We start from the raw sequence: 22,008 nt of genomic DNA, 5'->3' as shown, positions 1-22,008 counted from the left end.
CACGCGAGTGGAGAGAGGCGCATTCGAGAGCTCGCCTAGAGCGCTGATCAGACGCACGACGGCCCTGCCGGTGGGGGCTCCTCAGTGCCAGGTGAGCCAGCAAGATACATATAGTGTTGGGCAAGTTACTTTTAAAAAGTGATTAGTTACTTTACTAGTTACTGCTCTGAAAAAGTAACTAGTTACGTTACTACAGTTACTCAATTATAAAATATCTATACTGTATGTGGCGGAGAGATTTGCAGCCCCAGCCTGAAGCCTGAAAAGTCTAATCTGCCCTCATTCCATAGGGATGTCCCTTTTTAAGATGTTGGACTTTCACGCGTGGGGAGATTCGGATCACCTCCGTTACATATATACTTTACTTTACTTTAAAAAAATAGGCTATATAACCAGTAAGACTCCCTAATCGGGAGATAGGGCAAAAATCTCCACAAATAGGGCAAAAATGTGTTTTTCCAAAATCTTCCTGATCCATGTTGATGACATGAGTGTAGACATGCTGTGTAGTGATTTTCGTGATTTTAGGGCAAAATCTGGAGGAGCAGTGTCCAAAAATGTGTTTTAAAAATCGGCCTGAAGGTGGCGCTAGAAGAGGGCCATGTGAGAAATGAGGGGTGGGGTCTCCGCGTTGCCTTGGCGGACGAATAGGTACCGGCCCCGGCTCTCCCGGACGCTCCTAGCCCGAGTTACGGCATTTTATGTGAGCTGCAGTGGAGGGGGTCCTCCACTGGGGGCGCCACCACTTTTGCATCCGTTCTGGAGCACCAGGAGTGGGTGGTCCCCAGGAATTCCCCGTGAGCAGCCCCGTTGGGGTGGTCATTTGGTCATTTTTGCACATTTGGTCATTTTTTACACCTGGGGGTCCCTGGAGCTCCGGGGGTCCTTGGAGGTTGTAGTTTGCCAGGTAAGGAGTGTGTGTGCAAAATGTGGCATGGATGGGGGCAACGGTTATGGAGATATGAGCAGGGCAAAAGTGTGACGTGTGACGTGTGACTCACGGAGGGACATTTTTTTACACCTGGGGGTCCCCCAGGGACCCGGGGGTCCCTGGAGCTCCGGGGGTCCTTGGAGGTTGTAGTTTGGCAGGTAAGGAGTGTGTGTGCAAAATTTGGCATGGATGGGGGCAGCGGTTGTGGAGATATGAGCAGGGCAAAAGTGTGACGTGTGACTGACTCACTCACTGACGGACGGACGGACAGCCGGTGGAGGTTTTGGTAGTAAATGCGACCTACGGTCGCAATAAAAACTAAGCATTCTAAGTCAGTTACACGAGAGGCATTGGGACTAAATTGTCTGCTACTCTACTCAAATGTGCTCAACTTAAAACTAATCCATGCGTTTACTTACGTGTAGCCAAACTCAAAGATGTTGTTGATGGTTTGTTTCAGCATCATGATCATGGCCATCTGTATGAACAGGTCTGTGAGACAGCCACTGGGATGGCACTGTATAGGAAATAATATATAAATATCATATAATAATATCTTCTAACTAGACTGGGATGGCACTGTATAAGAAATAATACATGTAGTTTAATGACATCAGCATCTGTTAAAATATAATAATAAGGTAGTTCATTTTGCTCACCTCTTCCAGCCTCCACTTCCCTGTGATCCTCACATAACCTCCTGGATGACCGTTTATCCTGTCACGTTATAACATCAAACATTTATAACTGTACCATAACCATTATTGTTACACATATACCGTTAAAGGAGGCATCCTGACCAAAACACATATAGGGTTAAATCTACACATACTCTATATACTCTTTAAATTATGGTAAATATCCCTTCTATAAGCTCACAATACGTCACAGACTCGTTGTTAGCTTATTGTATTTTATTGATTTTCATTGAACAATTAAGACCAGTTCATAGTAGCAAGAATCCATTGCTGTTCACACTGAACAGAGACTAAAATCGGTCTGTAATGACAAACACAGAACAAATCACACAACGGAATAACACAACACAAAACAGATCAAAATAAACAAATCAAGACTATACAGAACAAAACTAAGCACTAAACAAAACAAAACGACACAAAAACAGAGCACACCAAGAACTGTAAGATGTCGCATGAGTCTTTACCTCGAGTCTCACTGTCTCAGACAGTTCTCACATATAGACATTGACACAGAAGTCCGATCCTGTTGGGCGCATAGGGAGTGCCCAGACCCAGAACTGGAGTACATTTCTTTTTTTTTTTTTTTTTCTTTTTTGTAAAAGCAGAACCGTGGTCTCAATCCACGCTGACCTCAGCGGCCAGTATGTCGCCCACATCACTGTTCTCCATATAGTTTATAAAAGGACCCCAAACCTCTTTAAAGGTACCATATTTACCCCTAACAGTGTAAGTAATCCTTTCCATTGATAGTGATAAAGACATTTCTCTCAGCCATTGGCCTATATTCGGTCTGATAGTGTTTTTCCAGTTAACTGACGCTTTGCCTGTAATAAACATGTCTATAAGTGGTTTGGCTTTGTTGTCTATATGGAGATTTGGTTGATATAAGCCCAGGATGAATATTCTTGGATGGAGTGGTAGTTGTACAGATACCATCTTATATGGGAAACTTCCTTCCAAAAATCATGAATTTTTCCACAGGCCCATAGACAGTGAAACAAAGTACCTTTTTCCTGGTTACATTTATAACACAGATCTGAATTATCACTATTAAATCGATTTAGTTTAACGGGTGTTATATAGGTTCTCATTAGCCAATTGTATTGTAATAGTTTAAGCCGAGTATTCACTGTTTGGGTCTGAGCCTTTGTACACATATCACTCCATTCATCCAAAGAGATATCCTCCTGAATATCTTCCCTCCAAGAATTCAGTTTGTGCTCTGAGGATTCCTTTGAGCCACTCACCAGCAGATCATACAAAGCTGAGATTCTACCTTTTTTGGGACCCTGGTTTGAAACATTTTTCTCTAGTTCAGACAAGCGTGGTTCTGTCAGGTTTTGGTTCATTCTAACCTGGACAAAGCTCCTTATATATTTAAAGGAATGACTCCTGGGGAGGTCGTATCTTGTCATTAATTCTTCAAATGTCATAAATCTATTATCTTTGTACAAGTCCTGAATTTTACCTAGACCTTTATTGGCCCAGCTTTGAAAACCATATTCACCTCTCCCAGGTATGAACTTTTGGTTGCCCCATATAGGGCTAAAGCCTGACAGAGTGCACTGTGTCTCACCTAGAGATCTTTGTACCTCATACCAAACTCTGATAGCATTTAAAACAAAAGGATTAGTTGTTTGTTTTTTCAGTGTTTTAAGATCGGCTGAGTACATATATAGGTTAACTCATTCTCTGCCAAGTTCAACTTGCCTGTGCAATAGAACTGCCAAGGATTTCTGACGATTTCACTCATCTTGGAGGGACAATTGCGCATTGATGTTGAGGCATAAAATAACAAAACAAAGGCCTATTGGAAAGGCCTATTCGTGTGCTTTGCAGTGGTCCAAACTATATGTTTCAAACATGTTCGCTTATCTCAGAAAGTGGAAAAGTAAGGGCATGGTATGGGGTCTTCACAGGCTGCTGAGAAGACATTTTGAGTAAAAGCATGTTTTAGTTTTGAAAATGGAATAACTTATGAATAAAATATGATTGCTATTATAAACTATACCTTGCTGGAAAGGCAAATTCGTGCTCTTTCCAACGCTCTAAACCATACGTTTCAAACATGTTTGCTGATCTCGTAAGGTGGAAAAGTATAGGGTATGGTATGGCGAAAAAACGGCTTCTGAGAAGAGTTTTTTTTTGGGGGGAAAATTGAATAAATATGAAGGAGCTATGAATACTATATAAACTATACCTCTCTGGAAAGATGAAGTCGCCTTCTTTCCAGTGCTCCCATCCAGATGTTTCAAACATGTTCTGTTGTTTAGAAAATTGGCCATGTATCACCCAAAACACCTCTAGGAACAAACTGAATACATGTTTTAGTAAAGTAGACTCTCGATCAGAACTCCTTTCTGCCTTTTATTTTTGGCTTCAGTGATGCAGAAGATATTTACAGTGTTTTCAAACAAAAGGGAAAAATAACAATGAATAAAAAATAAAGTGATTTTACAGACTTCAAGTGCATTCACAGTTCTCAATAGTGCTTTTTGAAATTACAAAAACAAGTGTTCTCATTCTCTCAGTAGTGGTTCAAGTAAATGACAATGAATAAAGGAACATTTCAACCCCCCCCCCCCCCCCCTCTGTAGTGGTTTTCAAGTAAACTACAAAATATGAACATTCCACGCCTTTTCAGTAGTGGTTCAAGTAAATGGCAATGACAAAAGGAACATTTCCCACCCTTTCAGTAGTGCTTCAAGTAAATGACAAAGAATAAAAAGTTCAGTTCTCACGTTCGCTGAGGGTTTCAAATGAAATAAAATAAAAATGTCAGGAACAGAAGAGCTGGGCAGTGAATCCACTGGCTCAGAAGCTGAAAAACACAATATAAAAAATAGGCTAGTTATAGATTTTGCAAGGTAATATTGTGCACAAAATCAGTAGGCCTACATTGTTTCCATCCCCATCATGTCTCAATGTATGCATTTTGACACTTAGAATGAATGAAGACTTTTACAGTTGCTATGTGGATGTTTGGATGTTTGGATTTTTAGATGGATAAAAGCATTGAACACAGATACAATAAATGTAGGCCATCTGTAACAAAAATAACCGTACCTTGACTAAAGCCAACCAATGATTCGCTGTCACCTGCAGATGGACCTGGCTCCTCACACTCAAGTGTCTAGATTGATCACAAAGAAACAAAGCACACAGATTTAGTACAAAACTAAACTGCAACATGCGTGCACACCCACACAGTGGCGCTCTCGCTCAATCTCTCTCTAGAGAAAGATCCACAATACATGTGGGCATACATTGTATATACTGTTTGTTCAGACTTACTGTTTTCTTTTTTGTTTTTCTTTACATATCTACTGCATAGTACTGTGTTCTATTTGTCTGTCATTCAATGTTATATGAGATACTTCAATGGTTTCCAGTGGAAATAAGCTTAGTCTTTTCATGGATAACCTTTTAGTAGACCTTGTACCAGTGAACTGTACCGTCATGAAACTGTACCTTTTCCTATGCAAACTTCTAATAAAGTCTTCAATCAATCAATACATGAGGAAAAACAATGCTGCCATTCGTTCCAAAAGCCATGTAACTATACAAATGCCACAATGTTTGGGCTCATTGCGCGCAGATCAGAGTGGGTATGGCAGGGGTATGCAGCTGCCATACCTTGGCTACAGAGGTAAATAATAAAAATGTAGGCTCTACTTTTCATCGTGCCTGTTGCTAAGGTATGGCAACATGACTGGTGTCTTGCACGCGTGTCTTGCACGCGTGCCCTGCACGCGCGCGTGCAAGACACCAGTCATGTTGCCATACTTTAGCTTGTTCTGAACTGACGCCACTGGGAGAGATGCACTCACTCCGTATCCAGAACACAGCGATCACATACAGTACAGAGAGAGAGAGAGACTGAAACACGATACAAATGCTGTTCCCCCCTTCTGATTTACCAAAGTCATGATTTACACAAAATGAACATTTGTATTTTATTCTAGAGCAACGAGCGCGCGCGCACACGCAACCTCAACTAGGCAACACAACGAGGAGCACAGATCCGTTGGGAAAGGCCTGGCGTTGTTTGCCAACGTGTTTGGGCTCATTGCGCGCAGATCAGAGTGGGTATGGCAGGGGTATGCAGCTGCCATACCTTGGCTACAGAGGTAAATAATAAAAATGTAGGCTCTACTTTTCATCGTGCCTGTTGCTAAGGTATGGCAACATGACTGGTGTCTTGCACGCGTGCCCTGCACGCGCGCGTGCAAGACACCAGTCATGTTGCCATACTTTAGCTTGTTCTGAACTGACGCCACTGGGAGAGATGCACTCACTCCGTATGCAGAACACAGCGATCACATACAGTACAGAGAGAGAGAGAGACTCAAACACGATACAAATACAAATAAAATGCTTCGTACCACTGGTGTTGGCAGCATCCCTACGGCTCCATGTCGCCGTGGTCCGTCTCTTCCGAGTCGTAGGAACTTTCAGCCAGATCCCTGAACGCAGTGACTCTCAGGCTGCGTCTAAGACCTGGAGTCGCTGCCATCGGTCTCCACTGCAGCAGCCGCGGGTGCCACAGGGCGCTGGCTTCTTCTTGGGCGCTGCGCTTCTGGAGCCGCCTGGACAGCAGGGTCGGCGACCATCTCGATCGCCGACCATGACCATCTCGATCAGTTGTGTGAACATAATCGGCACCCGATTGTGCATTGAAGATGGAAGGTTTAGGAGGATTGTTCAAGTGAGCTGAATCAAACTCGTTCACGCCATGGCCAGAGCCCTAGAGTTGCGTCACTCCCGTTCACTTCATGGGGCCAGGTCTTCTACGCACACATCTATTGGCGTATAGTGACAAACGGCGAACCGGAAGTTTACAAAATGCATTGAAGTCTATGAGGTGTAAAGTGACAATGAACCACGTGACCAGCGCTGTTTCTGACCCCGCGGTGACACCACTCTCTGATTATACTGCTCTGGCCATGGCCAAGCATGCCTGCAGGGAGAAAAAAAAGAGGAGAAACCGATCGCTAACGGTCTGTTTGAGCGACCGTCATGTTTCATGGTTTATGGATTATAAACTATCAGGTAAGGCTATGTTTTACAACCATTTATACAGCGATCTGTCTGTGTTGTTGTTGTTGTTACTTTTGGCACTGAATTGAAATGATGTTGTACTGTCTGAAACAGAAAGCGGACTGGTATCTGCTTGCTGGATTGCTATGGTGTGTGTGTGTGTGTGTGTGTGTGTGTGTGTGTGTGTGTGTGTGTGTGTGTGTGTGTGTGTGTGTGTGTGTGTGTGTGGGGACATCACGATAGTTTTTCACTTCGACGTGCTGTGTTAGTTGTGTGAACATATCGGCAATGTTTTACAACCATTTATACAGCGATCTGTCTGTGTGTTGTTGTTACTTTTTTTTTGTCTGAGAAGGGTAGAGAGAGGTTTTGAATGTTGTACTGAAACAGACAGCGGACCACCCAGCTGATTGGCTGGCACACACACACACACACACACACACACACACACACACACACACACACACACACACACACACACACACTAGCACGCCCACACACAAGCCACGGCTTTCTGGTTACCCGTCTCGCTCTCATTGTATAATTGGTTTCAGGTTTCTGAGAAGAGGTTTTTCTTTTTGGACAATTTAATGATGTTTAATTTCATGTGAGGCTGTGCACTTTTGTTTAATGTTGTAAAAAACACTGTCAGACTTTGAGGAAGTGTATCATATGTTGTGAGAGGCTGGATAAGGCTGAGATCTTTTGTGTACAGTATGTACAGTAAAAGACGTCCAGAAGACGTCTGGCACCGAGCTCCCCAGGGGAAAAGACGTTCTGAGCAGGGAGTGAGTTAAGAGGTAGTTTGGGTACAATAGAGGACTTTTCAATCTCCATCCATGCTGGATGATCCTCAGATTTAAAATAATACATTATTGATCTAAGATTGACTGCCCAGTATAGTACCATTGGATATTAGGCATTTATAGCCCCCCTCTATCATAAGGTAAATACAGCAGAGATAAAGGTGGTAAACATTTTCTTTAGCTTTGTAAATAGTAGTGGTGGGGGTGGTAAAGGGATATTCTGGAATAAGTATAACAATTTTGGGATCACGTTCATTTTAAAAATATTGATCCGGCCAACTATGGATATTGGTAAAGAGGACCATCTATCAATAGATCTTTCAATCGATTCTACAACAGGGTCGTAATTTAATGAAACTATGTTTTTGATCTCCCGCACTATACGGATACCCAAGTATGTAAAACATTCAGTTACATTAAAAGGTGAGGTCATGGGTGTAGGTCTCAAACTCTCCTCCCCCTTTAACATCATTAATGATGATTTAGCATTATTTATTTTGTATCCCAAGAACACCCCGAAATCTTTAATCAGATCCTGGAGTGCGGGTAGAGATTTACTTAAGTTTGTAAGAAATAAGATAACATCATCAGCATATAAAGCAATGCGATGGTCCATTGCATTGATTGTTATACCTGACATATTAGGGCTTGACCTTATAGCTATAGCTAGTGGTTCTATAGCGACGATAAACAGGAGGGGGGAGAGAGGGCACCCTTGGCGACAGCCTCTACGAACATCAAAGGGTTTGGATGTTGTGTTGTTGGTAAGAATCTCTGCAGTGGGGTTTGAATATAGTAGTATAGCCTTATCCATTTACAGAAGTTCTCCCCACAGCCAAAACGAGTCAGTACCTCAAAAAGGTAGGGCCATTCTACCCTATCAAAGGCCTTCTCGGCATCCAGTGATAGAATAGCGGTGTCTGGCGCCCCCTTCAGGGAGTGTAAAACCTTCAACACTCTCCTGACATTATGAAATCCCTGACGATCTTTAATAAAACCATTTTGGTCTCCGGACACCATTTCCAAAAGAGGCTTCTCCATCCTCCTCACTAGAGCCTTACAGAGCACTTTAGTATCAGAATTAAGAAGAGAAATAGCACGATAAGAGTCACATTTAGTATGCGCTTTCCCAGGTTTTAATATCAATGTGATTAGAGCTTCTCTCAGGGAAGAAGGAAGGAGACCATTGTTGTAGGATTCCAAAAACATATCTAGGAGAGGTCTGCAGAGTTTATTCTTAAATCTCTTATATAGATCAATGGGCAGCTCATCGGGCCCAGAAGCCTTCCCTGCGCTCATGTCATCAATTGCCAATGAGATTTCTTCCTCAGTTAACTCAGCGTTAAGAGCATTATAACCCAATTCTGACATTGGGGGGAATTCCACCTCGTTTAAAAATCTATTTTGGGTGTCATCATTGCTGGAGTATTCTGATGTATACAACCCCTCATAAAAGGATTTGAATGCATTATTTATTTCTTTTGGGTCTACTGTCACCTCTCCTCCTATTGCTTCTATTGAGTTAATGGCTCGCTCTGCTTGCTATTGTTTGATTCGCCATGCCAACAGTTTCCCAGCCTTTTCACCCTGGTCGTAGTATGATTGATTAAGTCTCTGTAGGCTTGCTGCAGCATTCCCAGCTGAGATTTTACTATATTGTGCCCTTAACAAAAGTAGCTCTTTGTGTGCCTCCCTAGAATTACCGGTATTGAGATAAATGTCATTCTCCAGCTTTTTAATTTTAGATTCAAGTAGTATTGTTTTTTGACGTGTCTTTTTTGATTTTGAGCTGGTGAAACTTATAATTTGACCCCTTATAAAAGCTTTAAACGCTTCCCACCTAGTACAGGCTGATGTTTGATTTGTGTTAATTAAAAAATATAAATCAATTTGTTGTCCAATATATTCCATAAGGCCAGCGACGTAGGAGACGGGGGGGTCGCGTACGTTTTGTCCCCCGTGGGCTGCGGACCACCAGTTGGGCTGCAGCGACGCTGAATTCCAAAAAGGAGAGGAAAAAAGCCTCAAATGGGGCCGGCACTAGGACCACGCGGACGCTAGAAGAGGCTGCGGTCAGCCCGTAGGCTCCCTATGCTCGAAACTGGTCGTATTAAGTCCATTACTTCCTGTAAGTAGACTTAAAAATAAAACCAGTTCCCTACGGGAGTAGCCTCTTATTTTGAAATCTACCATTTTGAGAGGAAGTGAAGTGCTTCTGCTTGTTAGTTATTGGCTACTTGGCGCAGCCTTTCTGCAATGTAAACAGAAGAACTCACGTGTGGACCAGTGTGGATTGTACAAGCTTTTGACTAAACTAAAGTTCATATTATGATATGAAAACAATGCTCCTTTGACTTAAACAACGTACACCCTTTGAAAGTTTGTTAAACTTTGCACATCCGCAGCAGATTAGGTAAGGAGCTGGTTTAATTACCTTCTGCTGGTTGTGGTTGGCTTCTTGTTGTGCCTTGTGATAACTGATAAGAGCATAGATTGTAGAAAATAAATATGTTGAGAGGCATAGAGCTGTTGCTTTGGTGTTTCGACCGTCTCTTTCTCTTTATAGTTGTTTATTTTGTCTCATCTCTCTGTGATACAGTAGTAGTTGTGCTCCGTGTGTACAATCATACAGGAGTGTTATCAATTAAAACAAGCATGCATGTCGTCACTCGTCATGCCGTCATGTAATTAACGGTTCATTGCTTTTAAATGTTCTAATGATATTTTGTATGGCTCTGTTGCACTGCACTGTTAGGCTATGTGCTCTAAATCAGTGCTGAAGTTTCTCCTCCATTCTGTTTTTGCACAGTTGAAATTGGCTTAAAAATCCACATTCAAAGACGTATTTGACATGTATTTAATGGCTGGGCTGGGCTGTGAAAATTGATGCTGTGTTGGGGCAGTTTGAGCTGGGCCAGAAAATGGAAATGTGTCCATAAAAACCCTACATGCGCATCACTAGTGTAGTGCATGTGTGTAGTGTGCACGTATGTACATGCTGTGCTGTGTGGTATAACTCATTGTTACACACCAGAACCGACCTGGAAATGCACACAGAAACCCAAACCAAACCGAATTTTCGGCCGATCCGAACCGACCCGAACTGCGATTTTTCATACTGGACTAGGCTGTGGGCTGGGCCGGTCCAAATAGGACCCCCCCACCTGGGAACCTAACGGTACGCCTATGCATAAGGCTATTATCCAGAAGCCATTTTGGTTGGAAACGCCACTTTGGGGGCTCACTAGCTAAATTAGGGTCACTATATATCAGAGACACTGGAGCATGATGATGCTGTTGTAATAACAATCTTCAATCTTTGAGCGTAATGCTGCAGATATTAAGTAAAAATTTATTCTAGAATAAGTCTGGTGAGTGCTAGAATAGCAGGAATATTCAACCTCATTTGGTTTCATTTCTCTCCAGATCTCTATTAGATTTAGGTCCTTCATAAATTGCTGTAGGCCTATAGTTTTTCTGGATTGGATATGAGAGACCCCTGTACGTGAAGTATGGTCGTGCGCAGGGTCCAAGAATATATTATAATCTCCTCCTATTATGTAATTGCCTGGGATTGCAGATATACTCAAAAATAAGTTATTAAAAAAATTACGATCATCCTCATTAGGCCCGTACACATTAATTAAATTGAACTTTTCTGACAATAGTGTTCCCTTTATAATGATGTAACGTCCTGCTGGGTCACATATAGTCTGCATTATATGGTTATGGAATAGATTTGTGAATAAGAATCACAACGCCCCTTGCATGCGAGCTATATGAGGCAGAGACTACGTGCCCAGGCCATCTCTTGCTTATTTTTGAAATATCACTCCCTAGTAAGTGTGTTTCTTGCAGAAATACTATTTTAGATTGTAGTTGTTTTAGTCTACTTATAACTTGTTTTATTTTGGCAATTTTATTTAAACCTCTACACTTCCATGATGTAAATGTAACCTTTAAACCCTTAGACATATCCCAGATTTTAATTTCTTAAACAGTAGCATTGTCCCATATCGGACCTCAGAACCAGCTAACCGTTGTTAGCTTATAGAGCTGCTATTTTCAGGCGCAACATCCTTCCATAGAATGTTGTTTTTACCCACCTGCCCAGGAAGAAAGCCACGTAGAAGAGAGAGGAGAAGGAGGTGAAGAACTGGAAGATGAACAGATTGAGGGCAAAACCCCTCCGCAGGCTGGAAAACATCCTGTCCTCCTCTGAGAAAGGAGGGAAAAAAATGCAAAGTCACATACATGTTCATGACATAATTTTGGCAAAGATGTAGAGGGTTAGTCCAAATATCACTGAAACAAATCTCATTTCAATTCCAACGTATTTATGAAAAAGAAACATTTTTAAAGCGTTTCTGTTTCTGCAATTTGTCCTAGGTTACCCCTTATTATCCATAGAATGCCTGTACTAATACTATCATATGAAAACAGAGCCCTGTTGAAGATGTTGAAGACCTCCTCTCTGCTATAATGTCATATGAAAATAGCAGAATATATTGTTCTCACCTATGTAACACAGCTTCAAGGCCACCTCCCTGTTCACCTGAAAACAATGAACACTAGGTCAAAAACTGTCATGGTGTTATTGATGATGTCATGTCATTAATGATGTAATGATGACATCATACCTTTGTCATCACAGTGATGATGATGTAATACTATTAATGATGACATCATACCTTTGTCATCGCAGTGATGATGATGTAATAATATTAATGATGCAGTGTTGTACCCGAACGCGCTCAATGAATGATCGTTACAAGAACATGTTCATATTTTGGGTGAACGCTCTTTGTTTCCGCTTGATGAATGTTATTGTCGAACGCGTTCATTCTGATGTCCGTGAATGGCGTTCGTCGGCCCGTTCGTGCGGAGGTCTGCGGCGCGGTTGTCTCGTCTGTCCTCTCGTCTTTCTTTGCATTCACATGCTCAGATATGTGAGCGGTGCTGTCTGAAGCTGGGTGCCTCTCTTCACATGAAGCGCAATGTGTGAGTCTCCTCCTCGATACGTTGTAAAGCCTGATTATACTTCTTCGTAGGACATGTTGCATGCCAAAAATAGCTGATCTGCAAGCTCACAATGGGTCGCATCCACAAGGCAACGTGAGCTTGTAGATCAGCTATTTTAACCAACGCAAACATGCAGATGTGCGCGGTAGGAAACTTCTGCCTTCGCATTAAGGGTGCAGGAAGACTGGGCACTGGGCACCTAAAGTTCGATTAAATAATTGCTGTGTGGTTCTATATGGGCTGTGTCAATAATTTTGACAAATAATAGCTTGCAGCAACGTAAATAAAAAATAAATACAGTTGAATAGCCAAAAGTGTAACAAATATTATGGTTAAAAAAATAACTAAAAAGAACTAAGTTAAGTTATTTCGGGGAACAAACTTTAGTTCAAAATGTAGAATTATGTACTATGAAATGAACTAGTTCATTTTAGAAGTTTTGAACTTGAACTACCATAGTTCATTTTGAAAGTGAACTTTCCCCAACAATGTAATGATGACATCATACATACCCGTGTCATCACAGTGATGATGATGTAATAATATTAATGATGACATCATACATACCCGTGTCATCACAGTGATGATGAGGTAATGCAGGAAGGCTCCCAGCAGCATGGCTCCGGTGTTGGAGTTGTCACTCAGGAACTGCCAGGAGCCCTCTGCAAATAGGACGGCTGCAATCACTCTGAAGACCACCAGCGCGCTTGTTAACCCTATGATCACCAGGATCTAGTACACACACACACACATACACACACAGATACACACACACTTTTAATATGTTTGAATTGTGTTTTGGTGTAAGTATGTAGGAGTAGAAAGGTGTCAAAGTTTTGAGGAGAACTTATATGACTGACTGACTGATGGATAGATAAATAATGAGGATAACATACGTCGGCTCGCTTTAATAATGAATGGATGGCATTTTATAGTGTTTTTCCAAGCAAGTTGTGAACTCAAAGCACTTTACAATGGTTAATGTATCCATACATTGGGAAGTGATGCGGCGAACAGGCGACGCCAGTGTCCTCACTTCCCACATTCCCACACTAATGGTGGCAATAACTGGCAAGCTAATGTGGGGTTCAGTGTCTTGCCCAAGGACACTTCGACATGTGGACATGGAGGAGCCGGGATTCGAACCGCCAACCCACAGATCATTGGACGACCAGCTCTACCTCCTGAGCCACAGCCGCCTCAATTAATAACATACAATAATTCATCATCACAGTGACACAGACGAGGACCAGTATTATCTATCATAATACGTTATTATTATTATTAATATTATTAATGACATCACCATCACAGTGACACAGAAGAGGACCAGTATTATCTATCATAATAAGTTATTAATATTAGTAAGACACCCGAGGGTGGAATGCGACCTCAGGGTGACGCGCCAATTCTTGACAATCTGGCCAACCACAGCGTTTCTCTGACGATTCTAGTTGTTGTCATTCTGGGGGGAGTTTGTTCATGTTTTTGTGAGGGTATCAACCCTAGGAGACACGGGGAGAACACGCAAACTCCACACAGAAAGGCCCTATCGCTCACACCCTAGGTTGGGTTGGCGATAGGGCCTTTCTGTGTGGAGTTTGCCTAAACATGGAGATGTGGTACAGAAGGACTCATATATGTGGTACAGAAGGACTCATATATGGGCATAAAAAGTATGTCATGTGACATCACTTCCTGTACAGACAGTCAGACAGACAGTTTCGAGTACCGGTTTGATACAAGAGCGAATAAGCACTACACTTCTGGAATCATGTGCGTCGACTTAAAGTTGGATCCAGGCCTAATACTGTCAACGTGTTCTCCACATCTCCATGTTTAGGCCAAACAGATTCGCTCCATTTCTCCATGTATAGGTCCAAATGCCCAACGTTGAGCTTGACAACGAAACGTTTTTAACACAGACGCCCCCATATTTACATATATATATAAAAAGTATGTCATGTGACATCACTTCCTGTACAGACAGTCAGACAGACAGCCATTGACTCCGGCCTAACAATGGCTACTTTCTATGACGGTAGTCCCATATGACATGATGGACTGGACTATCTCCATATATAGTGTTATCCACATTTCGTGTAGCCGCCCTGTACAGGAAGTGATGTCACAACTTGCTGACATCACACTGACATCACAGAGGATACGGAAGGACAGTCACAAGGATACGGAAGGTCACTCAAGCGACATGGTTCTTCAGAGTATATGCGACCTTCGGTCGCAATTATTAATGACATCACCATCACAGTGACACAGAAGAGGACCAGTATTATCTATCATAATAAGTTATTAATATTATTAATGACATCACCATCACAGTGACACAGAAGAGGACCAGCATGCTGTGTCGATAGCTGTATATGTACTTGGTGGGTTTACAGCGCACATCGTTGACAATGTCCAGGATCAGCTCCTCCTGTATGGTGACATGAACATAAAACACACTGTTATACTTTATACCAGTAAGACTCCCTAAACCGGGAGATAAGCGACCGTCAGGTCATCTACACAAACTTTAGAAGGCAATGGTAGCCAATCAGGAGGGAATATGGGAAATGGGACAGATCCATGTTGATGACATGACTGTAGAAATACTGTGTACCGCTTTGTATGATTTTAGGGCAAAATCTGTAGGAGCAGTGTCCAAAAAAGGCCTCATGGTGGCGCTAGAAGAGGGCCATGTGAGAAATGAGTGGAGGTTGTAGTTTGGCAGCCAAGGAGTGTGTGTGCAAGGTTTGGCATGGATCAGGACAACAGTGGCGGAGATATGAGAAGGGGAAAAGTGTGACGTGACGGACAGACTGACAGACTGACTGACTGACTGACTGACGGATAGCCGGTGGAGGTTTTGATAGTAACTGCGACCTGACGGTCGCAAAAAACCATAGGTTAAATAAAACACACCGTTACATACAGTCAACCACAAACGTGATGTGAAGCTCGCCTCCACGTGATCAGGTGACCAAATAGAAAAGGGATTCAAGCAGATCAAACTTTTTGTCAGGATTTTTCGTTGTTCCGTCATTCCTACCACATCTACCGACATCAAAACAGGAAGGCATGGTGAGCCTCTGCGCTGAAAAGTTATTTTTGAACCATAATGAGGCTTCTAAAACACATAAGAGGAGCACATGCAAGGCACGGCGTACCACAGGAAAGGTATGGTTGTGGTGATTACATGTTTCTTGCTGTGATCACCCCTAACAGAAGTGTATGAGTAGCATATTGTACTGTACTGTAGTTTACTGTACCTCTTCCTCACACCAGTCGGACACCTTCCATTCAGACACATATACAGCTCTGTATCTAGACCAGAACGCTAGGAACACAGTGGCTGTGAGGAGACAATAGAACATATACTATATCATATGTATATAATAGAACATAATAATAATACGGTGGTCAGATATATATGTCTGACCAGTGACCACATTGTTTTTAGTGTTCCTGGCTCCCTGCCCAGGCGGCGTCCCAAGCTTACAAGACAGTGAGTACTCCAAATAAATGTACATAGTATTCATACATATTCATACCTATGCATAACATAAATAAGACTCACCCCATACTGCCATGAACATGGCAAAGAACACTGTCCCCTCGTTGTCAAAGAGAAGGTTCACCTGTACACATCAATCAGATTCAGATTCAGATTCAGATTCCTTTATTTACCATTGTGTAATACACATAGGAATTTGTTTTGGCAACAACAAGTGTGTATTCAATCAGTCCACTTTTTTCACATATAACATGCAAACAACAACACAAAAACACAGTGCAAGAAATAAATAAATATATGATATAAGGTAAAGTGCCGTAGTGTTCAGTCCAGTAGTGCAACATATACAGTATATATATATATATATATATATATATATATATATATATATATATATATATATATATACATACTGTATACTATATACTGTATATATATATATATATATATATATATATATATATATATATATATATATATACAGTATATAGTATATAGTATATATATATATATATATATATATATATATATATATATATATATATATATACTGTATGTATATATATATATATATATATATATATATATATACAGTATATAGTATATAGTATATATATATATATATATATATATATATATACTGTATATATATATATATATATATATATATATATATATATATATACAGTATATAGTATATATATATATATATATATATATATATACTGTATATATAGTTACAGTACGTTTGGGTAACTCAGTACGTTCATTGTAAGAGCGCTTGTTTTGTCGTTCACCACACACCAATCACCACCAGATGGCGACGACAGCCATTCACTAGTGAAGGCGCTGACGTCACTCGTTTGCGACTCTCTTTCTTTATTTACTAGCCTAGCTCGGCAGTGTTTAGCCATTAGCTTACTATGAGCTAGGGAGCGCTCCATTGTAGTCACTTGGACAGGGCGTTTATCGTGGGCTTGCCCAGGCCTTACGGCCTGGGCATAAATATAACGATTGCATTCACCACGGCTTCGTAACTCGCGGCCACTCGCGCCTGCGGCGCTCGGGGGCGAAGAGCAGGACCAAGGTCCGCTGGCCTTCGCGCCGCTTGCAATGTCGTGGACAATCGAGCGGCTCCGCCTGGAGGACGTTGTTGTGGCGACCGCTTGTTCCGCCCCGTGCCGCACGACGAGTGCTCCGTTTCTCGACCTTACTGTTTCTCTATCAAACCGTGACATATATATGTGGCGGAGAGAGTCGCCTCAAAAGTCTAGTATCTGCTCTCATTCCATAGGGATATACCTTTGGAGTAATGGTTAAGATATTGGACTTTCGCGCAGGAGACCCGGGTACGAAGCCGGGTGTGGAGGTTCGGATCACCTCCGTTACATTGGTGCCGTGACCCGGATCCGGGCTTCCGCGTAGGAGGAGGTCAAAGGGGGGTGAGTGTGGCGGAGAGAGTCGCAGCCCCAGCCTGAAGCCTCAAAAGTCTAGTATCCGCTCTCATTCCATAGGGATATCCCTTTGGAGTGATGGTTAAGATATTGGACTTTCACGTGGGAGACCCGGGTTCGAAGCCGGGTGGGGAGGTTCGGATCACCTCCGTTACACATACACACATATATATATATATACATACATATATATATATATACACACACATACATACATACATACATATACACACACACAATATATAGTGTGTATATACACACACAGAGTGTGTGCGTGTGCGTGCGTATATATATATATATATATATATATATATATATATATATATTCTAACCGAATACCGAACCGAAAGACCCTTTACCGAACCGAATGATCCTGTACCGAACAATACAATACAATACCACGTCCACATTGCCCTGGAACCCCTTCAAGGACCTCTAGGGGTCCGCAGAGCCCACTTAGAGAACCACTACCCTAGAGGTTAGGTACTGTATTGTTCAAAGAAACAAAAAAGTACGTAGTTATAAAAATACATTTATAAATCAAGGACATTTCTTTTTTTTTGTATCGAAAAAGTATCGAACCATGACACCAAAATATCGAACCGAACTGTGAATTTTGTAAACCGTTGCACCCCTAATATATATATATATATATATATATTAACAGAGTTCGATTGTTGTGCAATCTTCACATTGCAAAATGGAAACATTGTGACGTGTGGGAATTTGTGTGATAAAAAAAAATTCGGTTAGAGAGTTAGATAAACTTTACATTTGAAAGGGATGCTTGCATTCCTTTGGCTACGATCGTGTTCAGTTGCATCTTAGCATACAGTATGTAGACTACTGTTGTAAGGATAAAGATGTATTAATCCCTTATAGCATATGTACAGGAGTATAACCTTAGCATATGTACAGGAGTATATTCTTAGCATATGTACAGGTGTCATTACCTTAGTATATGTAGCCTACAGTTGTCATTACCTTATATATACATGTGGTATTACCTTACAGGTGTCATTACCTTAGCATATGTACAGTACATGAGTCATTACCTTATGTATATGTGTCATTACCTTAGCATAAGTACATGTGTCATTACCTTATGTATATGTGTCTAGCATATGTACAGTACATGAGTCATTACCTTATGTATATGTGTCTAGCATATGTACAGTTATGAGTCATTACCTTATGTATATGTGTCATTACCTTAGCATAAGTACATGTGTCATTACCTTATGTATATGTGTCTAGCATATGTACAGTTATGAGTCATTACCTTATGTATATGTGTCATTACCTTAGCATATGTGCATGTGTCATTACCTTAGCATATGTACATGTAATTACCTTAGCATATGTACAGTACATGAGTCATTACCTTATGTATATGTGTCTAGCATATGTACAGTACATGAGTCATTACCTTATGTATATGTGTCGTTACCTTAGCATATGTACAGGTGTCATTACCTTATGTATATGAGTCTAGCATATGTACAGGTGTCATTACCTTAGCATATGTACATGTGTCATAATAAAGATGTATTATTTAATACCTTAGCATATGTACAGGTGTCGGACAGCTGCCATACTTTGCATCTCTTGTCGCACAGCGGACACATGACGGTCTTAGATTCACACACCTCCTTTCTGAGAGACAGCCATCATAAAAGTTCACTTATTGTATAAGTGTTAAACCTCCTTTCTGCAAGACAGCCATCATAACAGTTCACTTATTGTATAAGTGTTAAACCTCCTTTCTGCAAGACAGCCATCATAAAAGTTCACTTATTGTATAAGTGTTAAACCTCCTTTCTGCAAGACAGCCATCATAACAGTTCACTTATTGTATAAGTGTTAAACCTCCTTTCTGCAAGACAGCCATCATAACAGTTCACTTATTGTATAAGTGTTAAACCTCCTTTCTACAAGACAGCCATCATAACAGTTCACTTATTGTATAAGTGTTAAACCTCCTTTCTACAAGACAGCCATCATAACAGTTCACTTATTGTATAAGTGTTAAACCACCTTTCTACAAGACAGTCATAATAACAGTTCACTTATTGTATAAGTGTTAAACCTCCTTTCTGCAAGACAGCCATCATAACAGTTCACTTATTGTATAAGTGTTAAACCTCCTTTCTACAAGACAGTCATCACAACAGTTCACTTACTATATAAGTGTTAAACCTCCTTTCTACAAGACAGCCATCATAACAGTTCACTTATTGTATAACTGAGTATAAATGAGACTTAGGGTGCGTTCGGAAATGCGCACTCAACGCACTGGTGTGCCATGTTGTTGTTCGTTTATTCGGTGCACTTGGTGCGTTGTCGTTCGGAAATCCAGTGCGCGGCGCACCGGTGTGCCGAGTGCACACACTCACCGACCCTACTCAGAAGATGGGGTTTGACGGTGTGGTGCGTCAGTGTGGTGTTTTGATTGGTTGGTTTTCATGGCCATGTCTCGAGCGCTTCTCAGCTGTGAACAATGGAGGAAATGACCGCAAAATGCAGCATTTGCAGCTTCGTTGGTCGTTTGGGCTTGATCTTTTCACACACATCAACTTGTAAACTAACAGCAGGTATGCCAATGTTAGGAATTACATCTCCTTTCAATATCAACGTTACGTTAGCAACTGCTGCTTTTCAGAAAGTTTACCTTCAGAGTTCAGAGTGAAAAAGCGCACAGCTGCCTCTCAACTGGTCGTTCGTAAATAAGCCACACTGTTGAAGAAGATGTTTAAATAAACTCACATTAGCGGGGAGGTGTTGAAGAAGATCTTTATATAAACTCACATGAGCGGGGAGGTGTTGAAGAAGGCCAGGCCGTACAGGAACACTATGACCCCGATGAGAGCAGCAGGGACCAGCAGGAAGGTGTACCATCCTAACCACAGGAAATACAGAGCCACCCTCTCCCCAAAGTAGTTCCTGATGCACATGCACACGCACACGCACACACACACACACACACACACACACACACACACACACACACACACACACACACACACACACACACACAGCAGGGGGATGAGAAGGTGTGTACCGACCTCCGTCCGTCCGTCCGTCCGTCCGTCCGTCCGTCCGTCCGTCCGTCTGTCCGCGCGTGCGCGCGTGCGTGCGTGCGTGCGGGTCAAGTAGAGCAGTGGTTCTCAACGGGTCGGGGTCCCCAAATGATGAACTTAATGTGCCTAATTGTGGGCTCGCCTGTAAGGCGAGCACACTTAAGATATTGTCATTATTGTGGGCTCGCCTGTAAGGCGAGCACACTCTAGATGTTGTCATTATTTATTTGTTTATCTATCAGTCATACAGTAGACGGGAATTTCGGTTCCTTTCTACTCCTACATACAGAAAATGAAAATACAAACATCAATGTGTTCAGCTTACAGTGGCGAAGTGTGCTATTATTTTTTACAGCAATCGGCCAAATGGTGGCGCTGTAGGAAGCCTTCGAAAGTGCGAACTTTGAACAGGTATAGCTCATGCTGTGTTATACATACAGCCATGAAACCTGTATACACTTATGCGTCTCCTCATGCCGAACAACTTTTACCCTCTAACTTTTGACCTCTGACCTTTAGGTCTCCCACAATTCGGAATTATATGAAAAACAGTAAAAATCTATCTCCTCCTGGGATTTTCGCGTCAAGTGCACAAAACTTTTTTCACATGAACTTTGAACCTATATCTACACAGGCTATGTGGTGAGAAGTTTGTACGTTAAATAATGATTTTTTAATAATTCAATATATATTGCGGTTTTATGCAAATTATTCTTCGGCCTCTAAATCATACATGCAAAGTTACACGTTCATGGCATTTGGCAAAGATGTAGAGGATTAGTCAAAATATCACTGAAACCAATCTTATTCCAATCGGCCAAAAGGGGGCGCTATACGAAGCGTTTGAAAATTCAAACTTCAAACGGGCATAAGTCATGACTCGTTTCATTTGAAGTCATGCAACTTGTTTACACGCGTGCTTTGACTCGAGCGGAAGACATCTGTGTCTTTGTTAAGTAAGCTCCGCCCTTAGATTTTCCGCCATTTTGAGCAGTTTGTAAAACACTTAAACCCACTTTTATTCTGGAATGTTCGCGTCACGTGCACAAAACTTTTTTTACGTGAACTTTGGACCAATATCTAAAGATCTGTCAGATCGGAATTTTTTTAAATTGAAACATGCTTTTTTAATAAATTCAATGAATATTGCAGTTTTATGCAAATTATTCTTCTGCCTCTAAATCATACATGCAAAGTAACATATTCATGGCATTTGGCAAAGATGTAGAGTGTTATTCCAAATATCACTAAAACCAATCTTACCCCAATTGGCCAAAGGGGGGCGCTATATCATTTTGAGCAGTTTGTGAAATGCTTAAACCTGTTTTTATTCTAGGATTTTTTTTTGCAATTTGCATGAAACATTCTACACACAATCTAAGGACCTTTATCTAACATGCCTATGAAGTGCACACAAAAATAATAATAATAATAATAATAAATATAGCTGCAAGCAG

At 41.4% G+C, this 22,008-nt stretch overlaps 1 protein-coding gene across 1 annotated transcript in view; it reads right to left on the bottom strand.

Moving 5' to 3' along the window:
* LOC308293680 (anoctamin-9-like) overlaps nt 1–22,008 on the bottom strand; it is a gene marked incomplete at both ends in the record, with an annotated part of 66,169 nt that overhangs the window by 16,536 nt on the left and 27,625 nt on the right. The window contains 10 exons of the mRNA XM_080736275.1: nt 1,351–1,448; nt 1,591–1,648; nt 11,585–11,696; nt 11,997–12,033; nt 13,068–13,232; nt 14,833–14,937; nt 15,773–15,855; nt 16,081–16,141; nt 19,034–19,127; nt 20,280–20,414. Of these exons, the coding sequence (XP_080592401.1) occupies nt 1,351–1,448; nt 1,591–1,648; nt 11,585–11,696; nt 11,997–12,033; nt 13,068–13,232; nt 14,833–14,937; nt 15,773–15,855; nt 16,081–16,141; nt 19,034–19,127; nt 20,280–20,414 (948 nt within the window). The remainder of the gene's footprint in view (nt 1–1,350; nt 1,449–1,590; nt 1,649–11,584; nt 11,697–11,996; nt 12,034–13,067; nt 13,233–14,832; nt 14,938–15,772; nt 15,856–16,080; nt 16,142–19,033; nt 19,128–20,279; nt 20,415–22,008) is intronic.

This window comes from Nannobrachium achirus (genome assembly GCF_963921795.1).
Source record: "Nannobrachium achirus genome assembly, chromosome: 11".
NCBI classification, from domain to species: Eukaryota; Metazoa; Chordata; class Actinopteri; order Myctophiformes; family Myctophidae; genus Nannobrachium; species Nannobrachium achirus.
This window is presented reverse-complemented; position numbering and strand designations above follow the sequence as displayed.